General features: G+C 41.5%; 3 protein-coding genes across 5 annotated transcripts in view; 1 reads left to right on the top strand and 2 right to left on the bottom strand.

Annotated features, from left to right (window-relative positions):
- Positions 1–525: 525 nt before the first annotated feature.
- On the bottom strand, positions 526–10,196 carry LOC130261555 (arylacetamide deacetylase-like 4). 2 transcript variants are annotated; one of them, XM_056507887.1, is made up of 5 exons: positions 10,072–10,196; positions 6,913–8,811; positions 4,291–4,507; positions 3,319–3,382; positions 526–2,292 (listed from the first exon to the last, which is right to left on the bottom strand). In XM_056507887.1, exons 2-5 carry the CDS (start codon positions 7,066–7,068, stop codon positions 1,515–1,517), a joined length of 1,215 nt encoding a protein of 404 aa, XP_056363862.1. In that variant the 5' UTR covers positions 7,069–8,811; positions 10,072–10,196; the 3' UTR covers positions 526–1,514. The 2 variants fall into 2 exon arrangements, with proteins under 2 accessions (XP_056363862.1, XP_056363861.1); XM_056507886.1 differs by having other exon boundaries at positions 6,913–8,804.
- A 1,077-nt stretch (positions 10,197–11,273) lies between these two features.
- LOC130261557 (arylacetamide deacetylase-like 3) lies at positions 11,274–15,692 on the bottom strand. 2 transcript variants are annotated; one of them, XM_056507890.1, is made up of 4 exons: positions 15,413–15,692; positions 13,697–13,913; positions 12,922–12,985; positions 11,274–12,254 (listed from the first exon to the last, which is right to left on the bottom strand). In XM_056507890.1, the coding sequence occupies exons 1-4, from the start codon at positions 15,581–15,583 to the stop codon at positions 11,483–11,485; spliced, it is 1,224 nt and encodes a 407-aa protein (XP_056363865.1). In that variant the 5' UTR covers positions 15,584–15,692; the 3' UTR covers positions 11,274–11,482. The 2 variants fall into 2 exon arrangements, with proteins under 2 accessions (XP_056363865.1, XP_056363864.1); XM_056507889.1 differs by lacking the exon at positions 15,413–15,692 and adding an exon at positions 14,976–15,021 and having other exon boundaries at positions 11,276–12,254.
- A 7,316-nt stretch (positions 15,693–23,008) lies between these two features.
- The window catches only part of DHRS3 (dehydrogenase/reductase 3), a 32,903-nt gene continuing 31,255 nt past the window's right edge, over positions 23,009–24,656 (top strand). Inside the window, exon 1 of the mRNA XM_056507882.1 lies at positions 23,009–23,982. Within this exon, the coding sequence (XP_056363857.1) occupies positions 23,710–23,982 (273 nt within the window). The 5' untranslated portion in view covers positions 23,009–23,709. The remainder of the gene's footprint in view (positions 23,983–24,656) is intronic.

Here is a 24,656-nt window from a genome sequence, read left to right as displayed (position 1 = left end):
TTTATGCTTATTTGCATTGCATTCATTGAGAGATGCCATATGGAACATTTTCCCCTTTTTTCTGGCTACTATGTGAGTGTGACTAAATGTAATTCATATTGTTCTGGCAGGCTTTCTTTGCTCATATGCTGAATGTAAATATCCATGCAGAGCATTGCAGGAAAGCCCTTCCCTTGGTTGAAGGGTGTCTTCTGTTGTATCATTTGTCATATAACTGTCTGCAGCATCCTTGCTTTTGGTTATAGGTTAAATGAGCCAGTGGGGGGCAGAAAACATGTAAGTAATATCAGATACAGAGAGTACTGTTGGAAAATTATAGAGCTAGAAATTTCCCTGGCAAGAATGGTGGTAATTTTAATGTGGGTAGTGTTCCAGGTGTTAATTTAAGCAAAGACAGTCAGAAGTTTTGGCTGTCAGTAAAACTGCATCCTCACCCTGTTTGTTTCTTCATGGAAATGCATCCTGCCTCCAAGTAGAACTTACTGAAGAATGTAAGACAATGGAGTCTAGTAGCATGATAAGTTATTTTAATCCAGGATATAAGAATATAACAAAACCCAAAACAATTACACTGTTCTACCATTCTACATTTACCTCAGAATGAATTAAAACATTTACTGACATTTCTAGCAATACTTGAGTTCATTTCTGGGAAAATAGCTTTACACTTTTGTTATGCCATTTTATTTTGTATTGGTTTCCTTGATCATTCATGTCTTGTTGTAAACAGTTTAAGATTGACCTGAACTTCAATTTTTTTTTTTTTTTTTAATTTTCTCAATTATTCTTCTTTCTCTCCAATGGCACTTGACACTGTCCCTCAAAGGGAGAGTCCTTCCTGCATCAGGCAGTGCAGGCCTACACTTTATAAAGAAACTGATATTACTTTATATTCCCATATATCTATTATCTATATATAAAATGTATATGCATGATTTTTATAATAGATGTTGTTTTCTTTAACCAATACTTATTATAACATTTGTAGTTCCAAGCCTGTCCTTTCCCTCTCTTCCCCTTCTTTCATTTCTGTCTATATTCACATTTTTCCTGCTACATTCAGTTCTCTTGAAGCTTCTCTCAAATTCAGTTCTCACCAGATACAGCCTTTCCTAAATTTTTGACCATACTCTTTATACACTTACCCTATAGATTCACACCCTGTTACCTGCCCCAGGTTGTTTTCAAATATGGTTTGTGTTCTAATAGGACCAGAAGTTTACTCAACCAGACCACATTGCAAACTCAGTGCTATAAGGATAAGATTTTTAATAGCTACAAGAGAAAACTAAAGAGCTGGTAGAGGAAAGAAATGTGAATTCACCTGATTTGTCTCTGCTAAGAGAAAATTAAGCAAAGGCCATCATGCAGTCAATATAGTGGGTAAAAAGAAGACAGATGCAATGTAGAAATTTATGGTGATGTTTTAAGGAAAGGAAAATTGAGGATTTTTTAAAATAAGTTTGTAAGCAAAAAGAGATAGGAATCAGGAAAAGAAAGCAAGAAATAGAAGTTTACATCAGTCTTAGAAAATTTACTATCTTTTCCAGGCCTTTAGTTCCAGAGCGGAATCTTATCGCCTTAGCAAGAACTGCCAAGAACAGTGTTCCATGGAATCCCTCTTCCAGATGGCACCAGGTCACTTTGATACCATGGTCCTCTAATCGTTTCTTGTACAGCAGTCCATCATCTCTAAGCACATCAAATTCACAGGTCAGAAGGAAAGTCTCAGGAAGCTGAGCAATAACACTGTCTTCAGCCAACAGTGGTGAAAACACAGGGTCAAACACAGGCTTTGCCACTTCACAGATTTTTTCTGAGGGTAGAGATTTTGGACTTGGTTTGTAACCTCTTGTTTTAAACTCATGAGGGATGTTGTCAGGACTCACCCATTTCTGGTATTTCAGTCTCTGATCTTCTGAAACATGGCAGCCTTTAAATATATCTTTGATGATGCCCAAGTCCAGATTCACATACTTCAAGCCAAGAACAAGGGTTCGTTCCTTTAGCAAAATGGGAACTCCCTTATTCTGCTGATAAGAAGGCAAATTTAAGTCCACACACTGCAGAAAAGGATATATTAGGATTTGTGCTCTCAGCTTTGGGAGATCTCTTCTGTTCACCAGTGCTTGAGCAACAGCAGCAGTGAGGGTCCCTCCACTGCTGTCTCCACAGATGACAACACGGGAAGGGTCGACGCCGTGGTCTTGTGCAGTCCTCAGAAAGTGGATGGCAGCAGTGAGACAGTCCTCAAACTGGGCTGGAAATGGGTGCTCAGGAGCTAAACGATACCTAAATAGGAGTGAAAGTGTTTTAGCACAGTCATTTCTAGTGAATGGAATCTTGGCATTCATTTATTTCTCTCAAAAGACAGGAAAATACTCTGCAATTATAATGGCAGCAATAGAATTGATCCAAATTAGTGCTTTTGATGTATTATTTGCTACTGTTCATGTTTGGGAGAGTCAGTACCCTGTTCTACCTATGCAAAATACTTCTTTACATATCTTGTAAGTGACTGAAGGCACATGAGTGTTGTTTTGGAATTAGCTGGCAAGGCAGGTGTGTCAATCAGTTATCATTAATTCCAGCTAGAAAATTTAACAATAAATTGTCAGAAAATATGAGCATAGAAAAGATGAGTATAGAAAATTGATAATGAAAATCTGAAATGTTTTCAGTTTTCTGGAAGCTGAATTAAACAGAATCAATGAGTTATTGGTTCTTCAAGTATTTTAGGATACAAACAGCAATTAGTGCAATTGTAATCAACTCTTTCCCTGAACTTTTAGACATTGTTTCCTTTACAAAAGCATTACAGCTCATCAGAGAAATATTGTTAATGGTCATCTCAGGTTAACTACAAGTTAAGTGGGGATTTCCAGCTTCCATTTCTTCATGGCAATGCATGATGCCTGCAAGTATAACTTAGTGAAGGATTTAAGACAATGGAGTCAAGTGTATGGATTTCTTTTGAGGGTGGGTACCTGTATGGGCAGCTGGGCTTTCAAGATAAACAGTTACACTTCAGGCTTTCACCCTAAGGTGTTTGAATAGAATACCTTCTAGAAAAGAAGCTCTAGAGAACAAAAACATCCTCATGTCTTAATGGTAGCTACAAATTATAAAATTACTGTAATGGATTTCATTTGGAAATAAACAGTTGGGGATTAGTTGACTAATTCCTCCTGAGAGGAATTAGTGTGGGTGAAAGGCATGGGATCATTAAGTGTAGGTACTGAATGTACTTGAAGAAGGAGCTTGACTGCAATGAAGGCTTGCAGAGCTGGGCTCAGAGTGTCTGGGCTGGTCACTTACTCAACACACACCACCACTGAATTGGTCTTCCTGCAGAAATAGCGGCACGTCCTTTCGTAGGCCCCTAGCAAACAGAGCAGGTCACTGCAATTAGAACTTGCTTGAAAAATAAAGGGAATGAAAATATTCTGCAATTCTTCTCTCTCTTGCATGGCTAATGCTACACAACATGTGGAGCATGTGGCATGGTCTGATCTGGGCATTGCTCTCCATTTCCTTACAGCTCTGAGAATCTTCTGGCCAGTAAGAAATCCAGAATTTAAACCAATGCATTGTTTTGGTCCCCTCTTTGAAAAGTTACAGACAACACCACTCCTGCCACTTTTAAATTGATTTCGAAGGGGAGAAGTTGCTTCAAAAAAAACAACAAAAAACCTGCTAAATCCAGTACAAGAATTTTTCTTGTGCATGAGGCACCATCTATCTCTTTCCCATTCAAATTCCAAAATGCATTTTGTCCTTGTTTTTCCACTATAAAGACACAGCATGACACACACATACAAGCTTGCACACACTTAGGAACAAAAAAATGGGTGCTTTAAATAAGAAAAAAAATTCTAATGAGATTTTCAACTTCTCTCATAAGCATGAAGAGGAAGGAAGAAAATAGGTATTAAAAATGATCAGAGACTATTCTAGATGCTAGATGACTAATCTATATAAGGCAATTTAAGATGATGCCTATTATGTAAGTAAATTGATTCTGCTATCCTGAAATTTTTTAATTTTTTTTTTATTATTTACAATGTTAAACCTTCTAACTCTTGCAATTTAAGATATACCACATCAGATCAGAAACTCTGTGGTGTTGGAGTCTCCCTCACTGGGGATATTCCAGTGCTGTTCCCTGTGCTGTGGGATGGCCCTGCTGGAGGAGAGGTGGGACCAGATGAGCCCTGTGGTCACCTCAGCCCTCCCTGGCCCATTCTGGTGCTGCACGTGGTTACAGTTTGTATTATTTCTGTTACTTACGGATACTCCCAAACCGGCCAACTCCTCCATGAAAATAAAGCATTCCCCTTCTTTGGCTGCTGTTTGATGTTTTTGGCTGGTAAATTCTCACTTTAACCCTTTCAAACCTTGAGTCCTTGATAAGAAGACGTTCATCCTTTAATGGTGGTATTGTTTCCATTAAAGTTCTGAGGAAATGAACCTCTGAGATGATACCTACTTTGTCCAAAAATGTTGCCTGATGATAAAAGAAACCACAAATTACTGCAAATTTCTACCTAACCTGGAGATTGATAATTAAACATTTTAAACTCCATGGTCAATTCAGTAGGAAAACAATCAAGCTATTAATAGTAGATAAAAGGTGTCAAATACTTCACCTTGTCAGGTGTTTCAGTAGCCATGTGCCTGAACAAAATAAGGAGAGAGTAGTTACAGTAGTTTAAACTTCAGTTTTGGATGAAGAAACATAACCAATACTTCTGTTTCCCAAACTCACACTGCTTTTAAACTAGCAGGAAAAAAAAATCCATAGCATCTACCACAGCTGTGCTCCTGACCAAGAATAGCTTTGAACTCAGGCTTGATCTTCTCACAGCTCTCTGATTCTTACTTAAACACTCAGACTAAGGTTCTTATGTCACTCTGGGCTCATCTACTCTATTACATCTGCATGGATTAAAGCTGTTTCACTTGCAGCCTGCTCTAGTCCATTCCTGCTCAAGATAAAAAATATGAGGCAGGATCACTGTGTTTCCACTATATTGGATTCAATTTTGCACTACTTCCCAGCAGACTTCTCTAATGAGTAATTCAATTTGTTGTGCTGCCATTATTTATACATATGCATTTCAAGAGAATTATACAAATAAAGGTCTGCACTGCATAGACCTTAAAAACCTGCCCTTGTGGTTTTCACCTCTTATTTCACAGACCTCATGTGGCTCAGTAACATGATCCTGTTAAATTTGGTGCAGGTATCCTATTTTAGGCTGATCCCATACACAGGAAGGATTGTCTTGTGGCAAAGTTAGAGTCACATATTGATTCCTTCTATGGAACTCCTGGTCCATGTCTGTGGGAAAATAACTTATTTATTCATCAGTTTCCCTCTGGTACTTTCTTTCCTCACACCAATAGTTTTGTAACAGTAAAGATTAAATGTGCAATTAGCTATATATGTATGGAATATGGAAATCATCTTTGTCTTGAAAATACTAAAAGGAGTCCTAGGAGACCTTACCAACTATATGGTGTTGCTTTTTGCCCCAGCTGAATATTGGATATACTTGTAAACTTTCATTTTCCATGCAGTTTTGACTACATGGTTGTCAGCCCTTGAAAGAATTTGGCACAAGTAATTTGCCCAACAGCCAGAGCAGGAGTTGCCACATGAATTGAACTCTACTTGCATTGAAACTTTGGTGTAATTAACCCTCCATTAATGTCCTTATCTCTCTGCTCCTTTCAGGCAGTGTGTGACAGTGCTTGTGTTTGGCCTCTCACTGGCCAGCAGGAAGGATACAAAATTGCACGATCAGAAGTTAAAAATGACATAAATCACCAGTAAATTTCTAAATTCTGCAGTTTCACTTTTAACAACTGAATTACACAAAAATAAAACTTTGATGGATAAAGAGTAGTCACACAGTATTTAAAAAATGTGGATGTTTATGCATTGAATAATACTTGTAAGAAAACTAACTTTGTCTTCAATTCCTATCCTGTTTTATTGGTTTGGTGTCAAAACAGCAGGTGTGGCACCAGAGACACGGTGAGTCACCTTCTTGGGAGCTCACTGACTTCCAACAAAACTTACTAAACAATGGGGCAGGGAAAGAAAGATAGAATTAACAACATTAAAACATAGAATTGAAGTGAAATGTAATGCATAAGCAAAGAGATTGAACAGGCATTTTTCCACAATTTAAAAGACTAAAAGAAACTTAGCGTTGGTATCACAGAAGGGTTTTTTAAATGACTTGGGCAACAGTTAATTCAGGACAAGATGATTGATGAAACAGAAAGACAAGTGCATATCATGTTTTAGTTTTGAAAAAAGCAAGGATTAAAAGCGAGGACAAATCAAGATTGTGCCAAAAACAATGACACAGAAAGTCACTTTAGATACTATGTGTACTGTCTCAAAAAAGAAAGTTGTTCAGGCATATTGAAAGGCAAATTATGATGAATGTGGCAGCTCTCCTCAGATGGCTCAGGAGGAGAGTGACAGGGTTGTAGGAGAGAGCTGAGATCACAGCCATCCTTTAGCTGCTCACTCTGTAAGCAAGCACGGTGTTCTACAGAGCAGAAATTCCACAGCCACAGGACAAATTACCTCCTAAGCCTTCCAGCACTGCCTTGAGGCAGCAGGCATGAAAAGCTAAAACACAGGCCATCAGAAAAAAACTGGGAATTGCACAGTCTGCCCAATTTTATTTTTCAAAAATATTGCCTTTGGTCCTGTATAGCAAACAGGGGGGTCTATTATGTCCAGCATAGCTGCAGGAATCTGCTGATATCACCTAATCAGTCCAGTTGCATATTTGCAATTTAATTAAATATTGATTTTAAAAAACATCACCAAACCATTATCCCTCTAACAGAAAAAGAATTAAAACCCAGGCTTTAAGTTTTACTTACCAGACCAAGCCCAAAGTTCATGAAGTAATGAAGAATATAAAGCTTTTGGCGCTCACTGATTCCATGAGGAATTTCTGCTTTGGGGTGTTCATAATAGAAAGCAATTGCCACAATACCAGCCAAAACAGCAAGAAAAATGGCCAGGAGAATTCCCATCTTGCTGTGTTGGTAGGAGCCCAAGAAGGAACCAGCTGTGGCGTCCTCCCCCTTTTTCAGACTTTTGGATTTCTGAAGGTAAAGGCACAGGATTAGCTGTTCTCATCAGAGCTCATAATCCAGCTTTCAAAAATGCCAATAGGAAGATGAAAACATGTGGTAACCCAACCATACAATTATACAGTAACAATTAGTTGTGGGAGAGGCTTGCATAAGCAGTTTTCACATCTGCAGGAACAAGGCTGTGCCCATCACAGCAGAACTGTGACTCGATGGATCATTGTAGTGTCAGTTTACAAGACAAAAACTTGTTTAGTCTCTCTGCTTTTTGATTACAGGCAAGTCTTTATTATTTGTGAATTCCCATGCAGCATTTCTGGGTAATCATCCTTGAACTGCTTAGATTCTTGCTTTTTTGTGCCTCCATGCCTTACTTTTCCAGACTTATATTGAAATCAAGGCTCAGTGTCACAAATATGTTTCATCACCTATGATGGCAGATTTTGGATGCTGCTGTCATTGCATCTTTGAGTCCAGTGGAGCCAGAGGCAGCTGCAGCCTGCTCTGAGAGCTGTTCTTGCCTCATCCTCAATGGCTCTTCTCCTGAACCAGCTGCTGTGTTTCCTTGCTTTTTGTTTAGTTTTTTATCTGCCTCTTGGCTGAGCCTGGCAGTGCTGCAGTCTCTATCTCCCAGGAAGATATTATGTACAGATGTCATTCCAGGTAGAAATACGATTCCAACTGATGTAAACTAGACTTGAACTTAATGGTTTCAGGGCTAGTAGCATTGACTAGACATCAGCAGCCCACTCTTTCCTTTGGTGAGCTTCAGGATCTTCCTCTGGAGCTAACACATTGTGTAATTTTTTTTCTTAAACAATAATAAAATAATATAAGGGATGAGCTGACCTTGAATTGTATAATAAAATGAAACTAAAGACAAAGAACCTCAGGGCTTTAGCATCTATAGTCCATGACCTGTGTAGAAAATGGCTCAGGCTTGATGTCTGACTTCAGAAACTGTTTAGAACAAGCAGGATGGAGCTTCATTTTTGAGTCTGGTGTTACACTTTCTGAGAAGCAGCTGATCCCATGTTCTGCTCTCTGTGCCCAAACTGTTTCTTCATTTTATCCAACAACTCTTTGTGGATTTTCATTTCTCAATGTCTCTGTGCCTCTCCCTCTTTTGCCAGAAGATTATTAATATGCTAAATGTAAAATCAGATTCCTTTTTGTTTATCCTTCTGGATAATGGCATTTGATGCCCATCTTGATAAGGGATTTTGGTGAAAGGAGCATTGCCTGGGGATTGGGACACTCTTGGGAAATGGCAGTGGTGAATTCAAACCCATCAGGACAAAGGTACACAGAGGGTTTATTTTTCTTACAGCTCAGACAAGAGCGTTGGGAAACGCTTTTGCACCAAATACAATTGCAGTCCCTTCTTCAGCCTTTAATAGTGAAAGTAGTTAATTGGCTAAATTCTGCTGTCCCAGTGGCTGAGGTGTGGTCTAAGTAAACCTACCAGATTTGGCCCCTCTGGGGATCTAGGAAGGCTCTTGACACCTGTGACAGATCCTTTGTGCTGCAGTTCTTACCACCTGTTGTTCTTCTGTCTTCTAAATCTTTTTGCTGTCAATTCACCCACAGCCAGCAGGTCTTGGACTTGTTTGGGCACATTGATGAGGTCTGGACACCACAGCACCCCCAGGGGCTCCACACAAAGACTGGATGTGCTGGAAGCTGTCGAAGAAACAAACTAGTTGGTTTCTGAACTCATAATGTGTTTTTTCCCTTTGGGCATTGCAGGTACAGAGTAGTACTTAATGCTGTGTAAGCTTAATCTCAGCAATTCACAAGCTTGAGGCCCAGGATGGAGGAAACCATTCCCTAAATAATCATTCAAATAAATGCTTTCTCTAGCTTCTGATAATTTTTTGACCTTGTCTCTGCTCCTGTGAGATAGAGCAGGGTATAGACCAGGCCCTATTTTTTCCTACACCAGGGATTCCCTTTCTTCTTAATTTGCTTATTAATTTTAAGTGAAAAGCTTAACACCCAGGCCCAAAATCTTGTCATTCCTTGTTCTTTTTCACTGATATGGGTGTAAGGGGAAAGACTGAGCCAGGTGTAACAGATGCAAAGCATTCCCTGCCTCTGGGTCATGGTGCTGATTAGCTGGCAGCAGAGTCACTGTAAATGGAAGCCTGTGCTGAGATACTGGGAAACACTCCAGAGAAAGTGCTGTGTGGCCCAAGAAGCTCCTTCTGGGTTCTGCAGAACATGAGAGCCACCTGGTGCTGGAAACCTGAACTTGACCAGGAGCTGGGCTAGTCAGTCCTCACTCTCTGGCTGCATAATTCCTTGAGGAATGACTTTGTTGTCCATAATTCCGTAGGTGGCACTGTCGTCGTGTTTTGTACTTGATTTTTAAAAAATTTATACTTGAAAATGCCATGCTTTGGAGGCTATAAGAATGTCTTCAAACATTCTATCTTAGCAATGCAAGAGACATAGCAGATCTGTAATTAATTAAATTAATTAAAATAAACTACAGGAAGTTCCATGGAGATAAATAGTGTGATTTCTTAAATTTTAAATCTGGGAAAATCTGGGAGTAATGATTAAACAAATACATTATTTCAGCACTTGCTGTTCTGTGCTTCTCCATCTGCACTCAGTGGTTATAGCCCATGATTAAAATGGGTTCAAGAGAACTAATAATGCTGCTGACATATTATAAAGCTAAATTTGTTACTATTTGTAGTGAATCAAAGACCAATGGATAAAGAACTATGGAGAAATCTCAGGAGTAGATCAGTGTCGAGTTTGGACATTGACCTATAAATGAGGCCAATTCCAGAGACTGATAGAGGAGAGAAAGTAAGTGTTGGGTAGCTGAACTGACAAGGAGTATAATGCTGCACTGAACTGTGTAAAATAGCATGAGATTATCTGTGACCATCCCATAGCTTACAAAATACAAGGTGGAATTGTACACACCTCCTTAGTTCTGGCACTTGCCAACCTTCTCCAACTTCTCCAATATCATTCAACTTCTTGCAAGGCTTTTATAGCAGAGACAGACTCTGCTGGCCCAGCTTCAGCTACCAGCGTGTGAGCTGCTAACCCAACCTTTGTCTTTGTAACCAAGGCAGATCCTGAAGTCCTCCAAGATGAACATTTGGAGCTATGACATTATTTGCCCCTGGAAGCACTTCTTTGCTTGAAGAGCAAATTGCTATGCCTGCAAAGGAAAAATGAAACAAATAAACTCTCTGTTGTATCAACAGAGCGTGAAGAAATGTAATGAGAGGGACTGGAGAAAGAGAACCCTCAAGTAGTGACTTGTTGCTGCAGAGATGTGAACCAGTTCACCTGTCATCAGTGTTCATTAACATGGTGACAACAGAGAACATTCAGCCCACTGCCTTCTTCCTACTCACAGATTGCCTGGCACAGCAGACATGTACTAACCCCTTTCCTCAGTCATGTGTGCATGGATGTTACAAAGGCAGGGTGCTTGCACAACAGTTAAACATTTTACAATTCCTAGGCATTGCGTGCTATCTCGCCATGCAATGGCAATTATCTTTGGATCTGTGTTTAGCAAGGGTGGATCTCTCCTAATAAGCAATATAACAATTACAGCAATATAACAATTGAGCTCAGGTTTTTCTTTAGCTTTGGATATCCACAGAAATTATTTGGCAGGTTCCATGCTATTTACATCCTTTCTCCCCAAAAGCCAGGTAAGCTGAATACAATCAAATGCTGCTCAGAAAGGAACTTTATAGAATATAATTTAGAGGATATTCAGTTACTTTTGAGCAGTTCTCCCTTGCTTCATCTCTGCTGCAGTCTCAGGTACCTCCTGGTACCCATCTCATGCAGCATGTGAGCTGTACAAACCTACCTGTCCCCCACTTCCCTTTAAAATCAGGTTTGTATGTACACCAAATTCCTTCCTTCTGATTTTAAACATAAATGCAAAGCTATTGTTTGTCTGCACAGACAGTCTGATGGTGATTACAACTCATCCCTGAGGTAGGGAAGGAATCTCCCCTCTCCAGAAGTATTGCCATGCTGATTTTGGGGGCACTAGGTGGGCATGAGTGTGATTACTCACACATTGCATGCACATTTAGAATCTTTTTTAATTATGATGAGTTTTTATTCTTTGACATATGAAGAGAACAAAAATTCTTACAATGCAAGAAGAGAGCATCAAAGCAAGCTTAGAAAAAACCTCTAAACATCATGTTCCTAACTAATAGCAAGTGAAAATCAGAACTCAGCAGACCGTGCTGATGTCATAAGTTCTTGCCTTGATTCTAATGGGCAAATAACTAGTAAATAGTTAATTGACTCACACTCTTTCTAAATACCAGTGCACTGTATGCAAGGAAATGATTTAATAGCCTTTTATAAAGTCTACAATGTGGTTCATAATTGTACTTGATGATGGGAAAGAGAAAATACCATATCCAAAAAATGCCACTACACCATGGAAGCCTTTTTCCATGTGGTGCCAGGTCACAGGTACGTTGTTGTCCTCTAAGCGTTTCTTGTACAACAGTCCCTCATCCCTGAGCACATCGTGCTCACAGGTGACAATACAGGTGTCAGGGAGGCCACAAACAACAGCATCCTCTGCCAGCAGTGGGGAGAAGCGGGGCTCCAACAGCTCTGGCACTTCTTCATGGACTCGAGGTGAAAACACAGCGGGGAGTGGTGGTTTATAGCCCAGTTTAAACACGTCTGGAATAAGATCTGGATTTATCCATTTCCTGTATTTCAAATTTGTACTCTCAGGAACGTGAGAACCAGCCAGGATTGGTTCCTTCAGGGAGCAATCCTTATCCAGGTATTTGAGAATAAAATGGACTGTGCGCTCCCGGGACAGGAAGGCAATGGCAGCATTTTTCTGGTGAGATGGAAGATTGAAGTTCAGTGCTTGGAGAAATGGATAGATCAGCACCTGGGCACGGATCTTTGGGATATCTGTCCTGTGCCCCAGTTCTTGGCAAACACTGGTAGTGAATGTGCCCCCTACACTGTCCCCACAAACAATGACCCGAGCAGGATCCACCCCGTAGGTCTCTGCAGTCTTCAGGAAGTGCACGGTAGCAGTGAGACATTCCAGAGTCTGGGCTGGATACGTGTGCTCAGGTGCTAAATGATACCTGAGAGGTGGAAAAGGCAGCTGGTGTTACACATTCCAGCTCACCTGAAATATATCCCATGCAAAAACTCCCCTAAACCAATATTAGTTACATCATTAATTATATCTAGTTTAAAGTTTTTACATGCTGAAGCAAACCAGAACAACTTTTCCTCCCTTTCTTTCTCAAAACCAATTCCTTCCAATTTAATAAAATCCCTTAACAATAAACCTTTTCATGGAAGAATCTGTTGGAAATTAAGGTTTCTTTATACCATCATGTATTTTCCATAATCAAAACATCTTTATAGGAAGCAGTGGTCCATGCTGGTTTTAAAAAATACTAAATTTTAGACTCATTATTTACTCCTTAAAATCATCCCAGATGATTTTAATACTCCCCTCAAATATTAAAATCTGATATTTGGCTTTCAATTTCTTACTATCAAACAGAGGTAATGATTTCTGTGGTGACAGTGATGCACAATGAACAAACCTGTAACTCTAACCCTGGCTCAGGAATGTCCATGGCACACACTTGCTCCCACATAACAGCAGTGTGGGGAAGACAGCACTAGAGCTCAGTTTCTTATATTCAAAGAAATTAAGTTCAGAGGTGTGTGGGAAGCAGGGGAGAAAGCAGCAGATTTCTCTCATTCTGGCATTAGCACTGCTTGAATCTTACTTACCCAACAGACACAACCACTGAATCAGCTTTTCTGGCTATGTACCGGCATATTCTTTCATAACTTCCTGAAGAACAAATGTTGTTGATGTAATTAACATCTTAGAAAACTTCAGTCAATATTGTCCCTTATACTTTTATTACTGCATACTACTGCAATAGCTTGTTGCCCCCTTGCCTATTTAGTGAGTACCCAGATTTTCTTTAGGATAAAAATAATCTAGATTTTGGCCATCAGGAGTTGCTGTGTAGTTCATACATTTAGAGAGATCATTGATCTGTGTGGAAAATAAGGAATTATTATGATATTACTAATAAAGAATGAGCAGTGGTTTTAAACTGAGAGAGGACAGAATTTGTTTGCATGTAAGGCACACATTTTTATTATGAGGGCGGTGAGGCCCTGGCACAGGGTGCCCAGAGAAGCTGTGGCTGTGCCATCCCTGAAAGTGTCCAAGGCCAGGTCTGATGGGGCTTGGAGCAACCTGGGATGGTGGAAGGTGTTCCCACCCACGGCAGGAGGTAGAAGAAGATTGTGTTTAGGGTCACTTCTACCCTAACAATTCTATGATCCTAAGGGTTCTGTGATGAAGAGTGCTATATAATATAAAAAACAATTTAAATACAAAATAAGTGCAGATTAGAGAGTTTAAAAAGTTAAAAATAAGCACTAAGTGCTTTCTATCTCCAGTCTCTCAAACTAAGCTTCAGTCACTTCAGTCAGGAGTTTATAAAAACAGGCAGAGCAAAGCTAAACAGTCATATTTTCAGTTCCTTACTAATGCTCCCAAAAATGCCACATCCTCCATGGATGAAGATGACTCCTCTCCGTTTGCTTGCAGATGGTTTTCTTGGGAGGTAAATCCTCACAGGTACCCCATCAAAATGCAGATCCTTAATGGAGAGCTGGGAATCCCAGCATGCTGGGAGTCCATCCATGATCAGCCTGATAAGTGTGTGCTCCCCCACGATACCCAAGTGGTTTAAGATCTTTGCCTAGATAGACAGAACAGGAAATATGAGAAATTATTATAGGGAATACAAGTCTTCCCACTTCACAGAGACCACAAGCTGCTTTCTCCTACACTGTGTTTAGCATAATTGGGTTGGTTGTTTGCTAGTTTTTAGTATTCCCACAAATAACTGTCTTTGGAATTTCGGTTAAGAACATGAAAATTTACATCTCTGTGATTGTAGGAAGAATGTTGTAATACTTGTTCCATTAAATGTCTTATAAAAATACCTTCTAGTTCCTGTGATCTGGATTTACCACAAGTAACAACAGGCATTTGCTCAGGTGTGGAAGCTGGGAGGCCTGAGGCGCCTTTCCTCATGAGTGAATAGAAAGAGGCATTTCCAATTCTGTATATGTTAAATCATGCTCTGGACACTTAAAAACTGTGCAAATGGGTTAAAAGTATCACCTGAAAGAATCTTTTCTCTCACTAAACAGGGAAATTAGAGAATTTAATGACATTGTCCTGTTACAATATTACTGTCTTATTATTATATGAAGTTTATAAACAACATAACACAAAGAGCAGTGTGAGATATGCAAGGACAGCAGCCTCTTCTTCCATGGCAGACAAGGCAGAAAAGTACCAGTGGAAAATCAGGGACAACCACTGGATTTGGTGAATGCTGCTGTGCAAGTTCAAGCAACCCACCTAAGTCCTTCATAGATTGTAATGGCCCAAATCATCTCTCAGCACATGGGCCCAAGTTCCTGTGTTCTTTCTGTATAACTGGGGATTAGAGAATTGAGGTGATCTTCATACAAACATCAAAGAAACCACTCTGATTTTGCTGCAGGCTTTCCTTTGACATGTTACGTGCCAGACATGACAGGGCTTAGACTGCTCCTACCGGCTTGGACTGCTCCTGCTCCTGTTGCTACTTTAAAGCTTTTGGGGTGAAAGCTGTTTCTTTCTGGGATGGCAAAGCCCACAGCACAGTGAGTCTGGCTTACAGGTTCTCAGATAATAAGTGATAACAGGCCTAAACCTGCTTTGGCAGGAGATTCAATTAGAAGACTTCTGGAGGTGTTTTCCAACCTACCTGATTCTATGGTATTTAACTAGGACTCTGTAATTCAGTCACTGCAGAATAAGAACAGAAACAAAGGTAAGAAAATTACTGCAGATAGCTCAGAATTGAGGAAATTGCCTCACATATATCAGAGTGCATTTAGGCATAGAAATTTGGGTTATTATTATTCATGTAAATCATATCCACAGCCCTCCTGTCATCCACAGGACCAGTAATTTCATTCTAGAAATATACAATTGCAGCATAAGAATGGATATCTCAGCAGTGAATGAACTCATCTCATCCTGGCTGCTTTATATATGGTAATAAAACCAAATCAAGCTTTGGCTTTTAAATCTGTTACTGTGCTTCTCCTTACATGTAGTTGTGGTATTTGGATGCATATCTTCATATTCAGGTCTTTCCTTTTCTGAAAGTCCCAGTATCCCAGAGCATGCTAAACTCACCAGCATTTCCATCAGAGTGTACAAACGGTGATAAAAGCAGAGCTTGGCTGGCTGGTCAGCATCAGGAGGAATCTCTCCCTTGAAGAAATTATGATCAGCTGCAATTAAAACCATCAACACAAAAGCAACTAAAATTCCTGCTAATAAAACCAGAACATAATAAGATTCCATTGTTCTTTGGTGGGAATAATTAAGACACTGTTTGATATGACTCTGTCAGTATTTATATCCTCCAGACTGATTCCACAGAGAAGCAAATTCCCCCTGCCCTTCTCCTTCAGGCAGGGCTGTCAGGTGCTGGAAGCTGCAAACATCCGGCTCTGACAGCTGCACTTGGCATGATTCAAGCTCATGTGTAGCACAGTCACTTCCAGGTAACACCATTCCAATTCCAAAATTGCAAATGGGCTTTATTTTTTATCTGCTTTATGGGCCTCTCTGGGATATTTTGTAAGTGCACCAGTGAGTGTCTAAGAGCCTGTGGAAGAGTGGCCATACTGGACTCCAGTCTCCAGGGTCAGGAACTGTAGAGGTTCTGCTCCTGCAATAGGTCTGAAGGATGATTCCAAGGCTTTTTGCTTAGTGCTGATCTTTTCCCCTGCTCACTTGCTGAGGCAGACAGCAGGCCAGAACAGTTAGAAAAAGCATTCTGAACTCAGTCCCAATGAATTTTGCTGTTATTTGCCAGCCTGAGTGTGCAAGGGGCTCTGTGCTCACCAATGGGGCAGTGCTAGCACAGGGAAACTTCTCCTTGACTTGGAGATATTTGGCCCTAACCCTCTGTGCTGATTGTTTCCAAAGAAAAGACTTTGATATCTTTACAACTCTGTATTTTGCTGTGTTTTCCAAGATGACTCTGTGTTATCCATGGCTGTAATTCAGGTGTGATCAGAGCATCCAGTATCCAAATGCTTGCACCAAAGGAGTTGATGAAATTTGCAGTCACCAAGTGTAGCTCTGTGTATTTCTGTCCACCATGTGACTGGACAAGACTTGTTTGGGTAACATTAAAAAGCAGACAAACATTAGCTCAGCTTGACATGAGCAATACAACCCGTGCTTATCCTCTGAACACTGAAACATCCCCACTAATCTCCCCAATACTCCATTTAAAAACCCCTATAAAAGCTTGGAATTGTGGCCACAGAAGAGAAGTACTTCTTTTTATGAGCCATAGGATTCTGCACTTGGCTAACCAACTGCAGTGTATTCCCTCAGAGAGATCTGCACTGAAAAAAAAACATCCTTTCTATGTTTTCTTACACCCTTCAAAAAAGCAGACAAAATGTATCTGCTTAGAAAAATCCCATTTATGCAAAATATGCATTACAGCAAAGAGCATGAAACTTCAATGTGAATTAGTCAGTGGGGTAAAATAATATTTACCTGTGTGGAATGAGTAAACAAGATGAATCATAAGAGATAAAGTACCAGAAGATGACTGACCAAACTGGATTCTCAAGAGAATAGATCTAATCCATATCTTCAGGGGAGGTCAGCAAGTGCAGATGATTGAATTATGTTGTTTAAAATTAAGATAGTTAGATAATTAGATAGATAGATAGATAGATAGATAGATAGATAGATAGATAGATAGATAGATAGATAGATAAAGATGTTTATGATAAGATGATCATGAAATCCATTTAAGTAATAATATGGAATTCTCAGCTTAACTCAGCAGGCCTGGACCTTGTCATCACAGTCATCTTTCCAAATCTGATGCAAATGAACTGATTAAGCTGGGAATAATGGATCTCTTCCATTGCTGAGGTGGAGGTGGAGGTGCAGGACACTTCACTGAGCCCCTCCCATCCCAACTCCATCCAGACCTGTGGGGTTACACTAAATTGAGTGTTTGTTTAAAAACAAAACAACTTAAACTAAAGCAAAATTAAAGCTACTTTTATATTTTGAGAGGTAATATCTAGATTGGGGTTTATTGATTTTAGTGTGATCTTATTTCCTGACATAAATTCATACACCTTACATGTCCTAGCCTCTCAGTCAAAATTGTTTGCCTTTGACATCACCATTCTCTTCCAAACATTCATCTTCTTTTTGACTTCCTTTGTAAAGTTCAAGTTTGAAGAAACTTCAGACAGTCAGAGGCCCTGAGTACATATTAGTGAACCTCTCACTCTGAAAAGAAGTTACAGCTGCATGCAAGGAATTCTTTTTAAAAGACATTGTTAGAAGTAATCCAGGGAATATTTTATCCTGAGACTTTCTTCCTAAGCTGGTTTACAAGTTTCCAGTGCAAACTTGTTAAAGGCATTAGCTTGCTATTCAGGTTTGGTCCAAATCAATGTCATGTTGGTTTAGTAGGATTTCAGGACTTTTCTCTAATTTTAAGAGCCTAAAAGACATAATTCTTCTGTTTCCCCAGCTCCTTGTATGTCTTAGAAGTTTTGGCAGGACTGAGGAGTTAGTCAGAAGGAATGGGTAAATATTGACTGGCCTGAATGTGGGTAAAGGCACCGAAGAGAAGGTGAGTCAGTCAGGTTAACAAACATGATCACTCCATTCCTGTTCACATGTGGTATTTTTGCACTGTTCTCTCTTGAAGCAGCCTAAGATACTGAGAGAATTGGCTTCTAATCACAGAGAGGTGAGGAAAACCAAGGGCAGTTACAATAAATGACAAATTCTAACATGTATGAAAACAACTCAGCAAGTAGAACCAGTACCACATGGGTGATGTTGCATCCCTTTGAATTCCAGAGAGCCCCTATGACAATTATAAAGACAATTATTTTTACACTTCTTGAATCTAGAAAGGGATGTCACCTAGAATTTAGAATTCCTCAGTAAGACATTTTTATATCTTTACTCATGACACTGCTTTGTTGTAAGACCCTGGAAAAGTCCTAAGACATGGAAATGCAGCTTTTTATAAAAGGCCTCACACAGAGTCTCTGCTGTCAGGCTGGAAGTTAACCAGAAACCCAGTTCCTTTGAGCTCAGTCCATGGCAGAACTCCACTTAGAAGGCAACAGTATCAGACTCTTAATAGCATATAGAAAGACAGTGTGAAATCACAGAACCACTGGAACACATTTCAAATGGAAAATGTGAACACAAGTGAAGAATGAAATCAAGAAGCACAAAAATTTAGCTCTTGATTTATTCAAATCTGACAGCAGTACTTCACCTAACAAAAACCAGATCAGCTTGGCAAAAGGTTTTCCTATTTTAAAGGAGGTTTAAGTTTTATTCTGTGATCATGATATATTGTCTATGATCAAGAACCCTGCAGTGATGAAAAAGAATGGTAATATTTGACACCATAGTCACACAGCCTTTCCATTGTGGAGCTGCTGCTCTGTGTTCCCAGGTTTGTACTGTATATATCTGGGGGGGGGTCTTTAAGTTGAATTGTTAGCCCAAATGGCTTTCAGACATGCCTCAAGAATAGTTTTAATTTCCAGCTCATTTTCCTTTTCAAAAGTTCCTGCAGTTTAGCAACCTCATTTGTACAAACAGCCTTCCAAGGCTGGAAGGAACTTGGCTGCAAAGGCTCTATGAACACACTTCTGTCTATAAATACAGGTATAACATGAGCTGTGAGCATTCAGACACTGCCTGAGCCTCTTCAGTTAGTGATCCAGGTAACATCATTCTGCAGAAATGGAGCTTTGTCATATAAGTGATGTGTGTAGAGAGTGTATCAACTTGTTTTGGAGGTAAATGTGCTTTTCACTGCTTTTTGTGCTTTTTGTTTTTTCCTTCAAATCACTGCAAGTCAGAAAAAAAAATGGTTTCTATGACCCTTACTGAGAATATGAATAAATCTTCACTAAGTACAGTCCAAAAGCTGTGCAAGTACAAACCCAGACATCTAAACCAACAAATGGAAATCAAACCTGGCTTGAGTTAGCATTGAAATACATTCCATAGAATCACAGAATGTCCCAAGTTGGAGCACATCCATGAGGATCATCCAAGTCCAACTCCTGGCCCTGCACAGGACCACCTGAGGAATCCCACTGGGCACCAGACAGCCTGACTGCCTTCTTGCTCTCATAAACTGGAACAAAACAGAGTTAAAAGTGCCATTAAAATGGCTTTGAGAAAGTTGTTGTGTTGGTTGTTTTTTTCAGTTTATAGTTTGTTGTGAGTGTCTGTGTAGGAAACAACTGCTGAAAATGCAAAATTAATTCTGAAGATGATGCAATTTCACAGAATTAACAGGCTTGCTTATGGAATGTTTCAGGGTGCTGGTTTAGGACTTCTGAGTGGAAACATGGACAGGATTCACTTTGGGACAACTTCAGACTGATAATTAGAGAGAACTGCTGGGATGTGACAGATCATTATTCCCCTCACAAAGGTGTGTGCTGGGTGTCTGTTTGTACCTGCAGCATTTAAAACACTTTGGATAATCAGCCCTAAATGAAAGTGTAGTTTAGGGAGTCTCACTAACAGAGATGGACTTTGTGAATAATAGTTCATGTTGGTTTTGTAAAGGTGACACTTTGGAAAAAGAAAGTGCCAAGAAAGAGTGCAGTGGTTGCTGTAAAACAATCAGATGAAATTCTGGAATATTCCTTGGTTTTTTTTTTCCTTTTCAGAGTAGAACTGCAATTAAAAGGACCAATACCTCTAAAGTTCTAATTCTCTCACATATAGTATGTGTAGTATTTAAAGCTATTTGACTTTTTGGCTGAATTATGTGAATTTTAAAATAACTTGCCTGTAGTTTTTATTTACTACATGCAAGATGCACTAGCTACAGTTTTACTATAAATATACTTTTGCTTTTTTTTTTTTTGCAGGTTTGTACACTGTAACTTTTACTAGTTTCCACTACTTCAAGGCAAATTTAAAGCAGTAAAGAAGTAAAATAGTTCATACTTAAATGAAATGTGAAAAGCAGGTTATGAAAATGTTATATATCTAGAATTGTCTTTTAACTCCCAATCCAAATTTGGTAGCAACTTTTACATAGGTCAAAATCATAATGAATACAAAAATCACTTCAAACATTTTCATTCAGGCTGGAAATAGGTACATGGAATAAATGTTCACAAGATTATTCCATTCCTCTTGATTTCAAAGTACCTGCAAATGTTTTACATTAATAATGAATTTTCTTTTAAATCTAAACAAGTTAACTGTGTAATATTGATGTGTTTTCTATTTTAAATGTGTCTGTGGTGCTTTAAACATAAAGAGACTGAACTCAGGAACTGAAAAACCAAACATACTTTGATGGAGTTCATATCCTTTCATTTTCAACACTGCTCCTTGTTTCCATACCAGAAAGTTGTTATATTTGTTCCCAGTCCAGACACTGAGTCATTCCTGTTTAAGCCAGACACTGGGTTCTCTGGGTAATTTCTCTCTCCCCTCAGAGCTGCTGGACTGAGAGGAGAATTGTACTACCAGGTGCCTCCCTGAGCTGCATTTCCAGAGGTATTACTGCAAAAACACACCAAGGTGCTAAACACTGCCAACAGGCCATGGAAATGCTCTGGTTGTTTCACACCCAGGCGAGTTAGGGAGCACTCACTGATGCTGACAGTATGTACAGCTCCATCTTCTCTTCAAAACCCTCTCAGGGACACTTTGTGATTATGCAGTGACAGTCATATGGCTTATTTCATATGAGGCAACTTGGCAGTTAAGGGCAAAAACTGCAACTTTCTCTTCTCCATTTTATTTCCTTCCTTTTTTTCCCCCTTAAAACTTTTGTGGAGCTTTTAACAGAGCTGAAATGCAAGGATTAATGTATTTGTAATAATTTTCATATTTTTATTTAAAAAATCTATGTGTGATATAGCTGTTGAAATGGGAGGCACCAGGAACTTGGCTGCCTTCTTTTTGCCAACAAAAAACCCCTGAACACCCTGTTACCACATGGCCACTTTGAATGCCTGCTTTCAAAAATACCTGTTTGATTCCAAAGAAGAAAAGTGAGTTAATTTTTAAAGGGATTCAGTGTGCAAACTCACCTCTCTCTCTCACAGATGCTTAGATTCAAACGTCCATTGAGTTTTAGAAACTAGAGATGTGAAGAAGTTTGAGAATGTTTTTAAGTGCAATTTTCCCTTAATTCCAGTGTCTACCTCTAGATGGCTTCCCAGGATAGTGCATCTGGCTCCAGACCTGCGTGAACCTGTGGACTGGATTCATTTTGATGAATCCTAGTGATAGCTGCAGCTATAAACCCGAATTTCCTTCCAGCCCATCTGTGAAGACAACACTGTGAGGTTTGATATCCTTGAGATCTTTTGATATCCTCAAAGCTTTGCATTTTGGGTTATTTCTGATTGCTGCCACACTTCCTGGCTGGGCATGAACGTGCAGTTACAGCCTCCCCAGAAAAGCTTTGTCTGTACAAGTGAAATCCTAACTTATCTAATGCTTGACAGTGCAAACAGCCAGGACCTGGGGGACCTGCTGCAATACACTCTGCCCTTTCCCCATTGCAACAGAGTTTGAAATCCTGTAGAGACCTTCTGGGTATGCCCTCATCACTGGACAAAATGTCTTGGAAGAAACCACCCTTTTTTGAGGAGTGAGTCTCCCTGTGTCGTTCAGAGCCTGCCTTTATCACTGTCCACTGCTAAATCCCCAGTTTTCAGTAATGCAAGCATCTTCCAGCACAGAAAATCCATGAGGTGTCACATCATCCAGAAAAACCCTGGTACTAGATGTTGATGACCATCAGCCTCGGCTGGGTTCAGCTGGCAATCCAGGGCTGCAAGCAGCTCTGCCCTGCACACACCAGCTGATCTCGGGCAAGCAGCTCCCTGTGGCACAGATGGCTCCTTGAACTCAGCCCTGCTTCTCCCTGGGCTCAGCTCAGACCAGGGCACTTTCTGCTGCGTGCAGGAGCGGGGAGGCAGGGGCTGCCTGGTGACAGAGCACTTGGGTCCTGCGTGAGCCCAGCACAGCCTGCAGCGAGCCCAAGGCAGCATGAGAGAGCCCAGGGCAACCTGGAGCTAGCCCAGCACGGCTCGCAGCTGGCCCAGCATACCCACAGCTCCTTCCCACAGCAGGGGCCCGTGCAAGGAGTCCAGCATGGCCTGAGCCCAGCACACCCACAGCAAGCCCAGTGTGCCCGTCACTTGCCCCTCATGCCCGCAGGTGGCCCAGGGCACCTACAGCATGCCCAGTGTGCCCACAGCAAGCCCAGTGCGATCACAGCATGTCCAGGGCCCCCCCAGGGTGCCCACAGCAAGCCCGGGGTGCCTCCAGCTGGCCCAGGTGCCTGCAGTGACCCCAGAGTGCCCACAGTGGCCCCAGCATGCCTGCAGCTGGCCCATGTGCCTGGAGGTGGCCCAGGGTGTCCGCAGCTAGCCCAGGGTGCCCGCAGCTAGCCCAGGGTGCCCGCACTGGCCCAGGGTGCCCGCACTGGCCCAGGGTGCCCACAGCAAGCCCAGGACGCTGCAGCTGGCCCAGGGTGCCCGCAGTAGCCCCCCGGCAGCCCCGGCAGCCCCGTTAGCCCCGGCCCAGGCGCAGCGAGCCGGTGGCGCGGCGGCAGCCGGCGGGGGAGGGCAGAGCAGAGCCACTCCCAGGAACAGTAGTGAGATCGCCCCGACACTTGAACTGTCAATCAGGATTAATGGGGTATAAAAGCTCCCCAGCGCCGCGGCCCTGAGCGGCAGAGACGGCAATAGGCAGAAATGAGTAAGAGCCAGCGCTGAACTAGTGCGCGGCGTAATTCCTGCTCTGTGATCAGACGCTCCAAGTGAAAAAACCGGGAGAGGGGGCACAGAGAGGCAGTGACCGGCTCGACCTTTGCAACCGGCTCAGGACAGAACGTCTATAGATATTTATAGATACTCAAACAAAAACAACCTCACCCTGAATAGAGCCTTTCTTAAAAAGAAGGTCCTGGCAATTCTGTCTTATTTAAGCAATTTCCTGAGTCTAAGAATAGAAATGAGCTGCCTGGAAGGCACTGCAGGCTGAAATTTGGAGGCATAGGCTGCTTTATTTCTTTTTTCTAAATGTAAAAACCTTTCGTTTGGATACTGGATTTTTATGTGGTTCTTTGCAGCGGAGGGATGTATGGTTACTTTTAATTCTACTTTTTTTTTTCCTCTTTTAATTTAAGAAAAAAAAAAAAAAAGCTTTCTACTTAAAAAGCAAGGAAGCTGATTTACCTGCGTGTGACAATCCCAGAGGACACCGATCAAGAAACAGGGGAGTGACTTGGTTTTCTGCACTACTTTACTCCTACCCCCATTTTTTTTTAGGGGGAGAGAAGGATTTTTCCAGTCCAAGAACCTCTTGCCCCCAAGTTTTGGAAGGGGGCTGAAGACTTGTCACCCATCTGGGGGTGCATGAAGGGTATTGTTTATCTTTCTCTGTCACCGTGGTTTCGTGGAGGTTTGGAAGAGAACTTTTCCCGGGAGAAGAGGATGCTGTGGAAGTGGCTGGGCGCGCTGCTGCTGTTCCCGGTGCAGATGGTGTACCTGGTGGTGAAAGCCGCCGTGTGCCTGCTGCTGCCGCCCCGCCTGCGGGACCTGTCCCGGGACAACGTGCTGGTCACCGGCGGGGGCCGCGGCATCGGCCGGCACCTGGCCCGGGAGTTCGCCAGGAGAGGAGCCAGGAAGGTGAGCGGGAGGGGATGGGGAGCGCCCACCTGTGCTCTGCCAGGAGCCCTGTTCCCCCGTCTCTTGGTGAGAGGCTCTCGTTTTGCAGAACTGAGTCATTACATCAATTCCATTTCAGAAGTTGCCCACTCCTCCTTCCCTGCATCCTGCCTTTGCCCATCCCATCGGTGAAAACGCGGTTCTGAGAAAGGTCCCCCTCGTGAATACCGCTCTGCTGACAAAGGAGAGGTTTTCACCCCAGCGCAGGTTTCCTGTGGCAGGGGAAGGAGAGCTGAATAATTCCTATGCATAGAGCCAGTGCTCACTTCCCTTGCTGTTTCCTGGGCTGCTTCCTGGCATTGCTGGGCGTGGGGATCGTGTACGGTGAGCCCTCATCTATCAGGATCATATCCAGGTGAATCACCCCACAGGAGAGGGGCAGGTGGCTCTGGGACAGGGGGAGAAGTGTTCCCTTTCACCCTGGTGGGTTTCCATTCGTGAAATTAATTCCTTGTGCTTCCTGAAGTCTCTTGTATTGGACAGCCCAGAGCTGTTCAAAGGGAAATGAATGAGAACCCGGCAAGAAGAGCACAGCTTGAGTGGAAGCTGTGGGATTATGTGCACATTTCCTTTAGGTGAGAGGCTGAGCGTGGCCAGTCTGCACAGCAGCCCAGAAGTGCCAGTGTAGCTGTGGG

This window comes from Oenanthe melanoleuca, chromosome 21 (assembly GCF_029582105.1).
Source record: "Oenanthe melanoleuca isolate GR-GAL-2019-014 chromosome 21, OMel1.0, whole genome shotgun sequence".
Classification (NCBI taxonomy): domain Eukaryota; kingdom Metazoa; phylum Chordata; class Aves; order Passeriformes; family Muscicapidae; genus Oenanthe; species Oenanthe melanoleuca.
The sequence above is the reverse complement of the archived record's forward strand: the minus strand, read 5'-3'. Positions and strand labels throughout refer to the sequence as shown.

What these genes read in the sequence shown, in the direction of transcription:
- LOC130261555 (XM_056507887.1), bottom strand. Translation starts at nt 7,068, where the DNA reads ATGGGAATTCTCCTGGCCATTTTTCTTGCTGTTTTGGCTGGTATTGTG. An exon ending in TGGCCGGTTTGGGAGTATCC is followed by an intron (nt 3,383 to 4,290) that starts GTAAGTAACAGA and finishes TCTGTTTGCTAG; the next exon opens with GGGCCTACGAAAGGACGTGC. An exon ending in TCAGTGGTGGTGTGTGTTGA is followed by an intron (nt 2,293 to 3,318) that starts GTAAGTGACCAG and finishes ACTCCTATTTAG; the next exon opens with GTATCGTTTAGCTCCTGAGC.
- LOC130261557 (XM_056507890.1), bottom strand. Translation starts at nt 15,583, where the DNA reads ATGGAATCTTATTATGTTCTGGTTTTATTAGCAGGAATTTTAGTTGCT. An exon ending in ACACTCTGATGGAAATGCTG is followed by an intron (nt 13,914 to 15,412) that starts GTGAGTTTAGCA and finishes CTGTCTATCTAG; the next exon opens with GCAAAGATCTTAAACCACTT. An exon ending in TCAGTGGTTGTGTCTGTTGG is followed by an intron (nt 12,255 to 12,921) that starts GTAAGTAAGATT and finishes TCCACCTCTCAG; the next exon opens with GTATCATTTAGCACCTGAGC.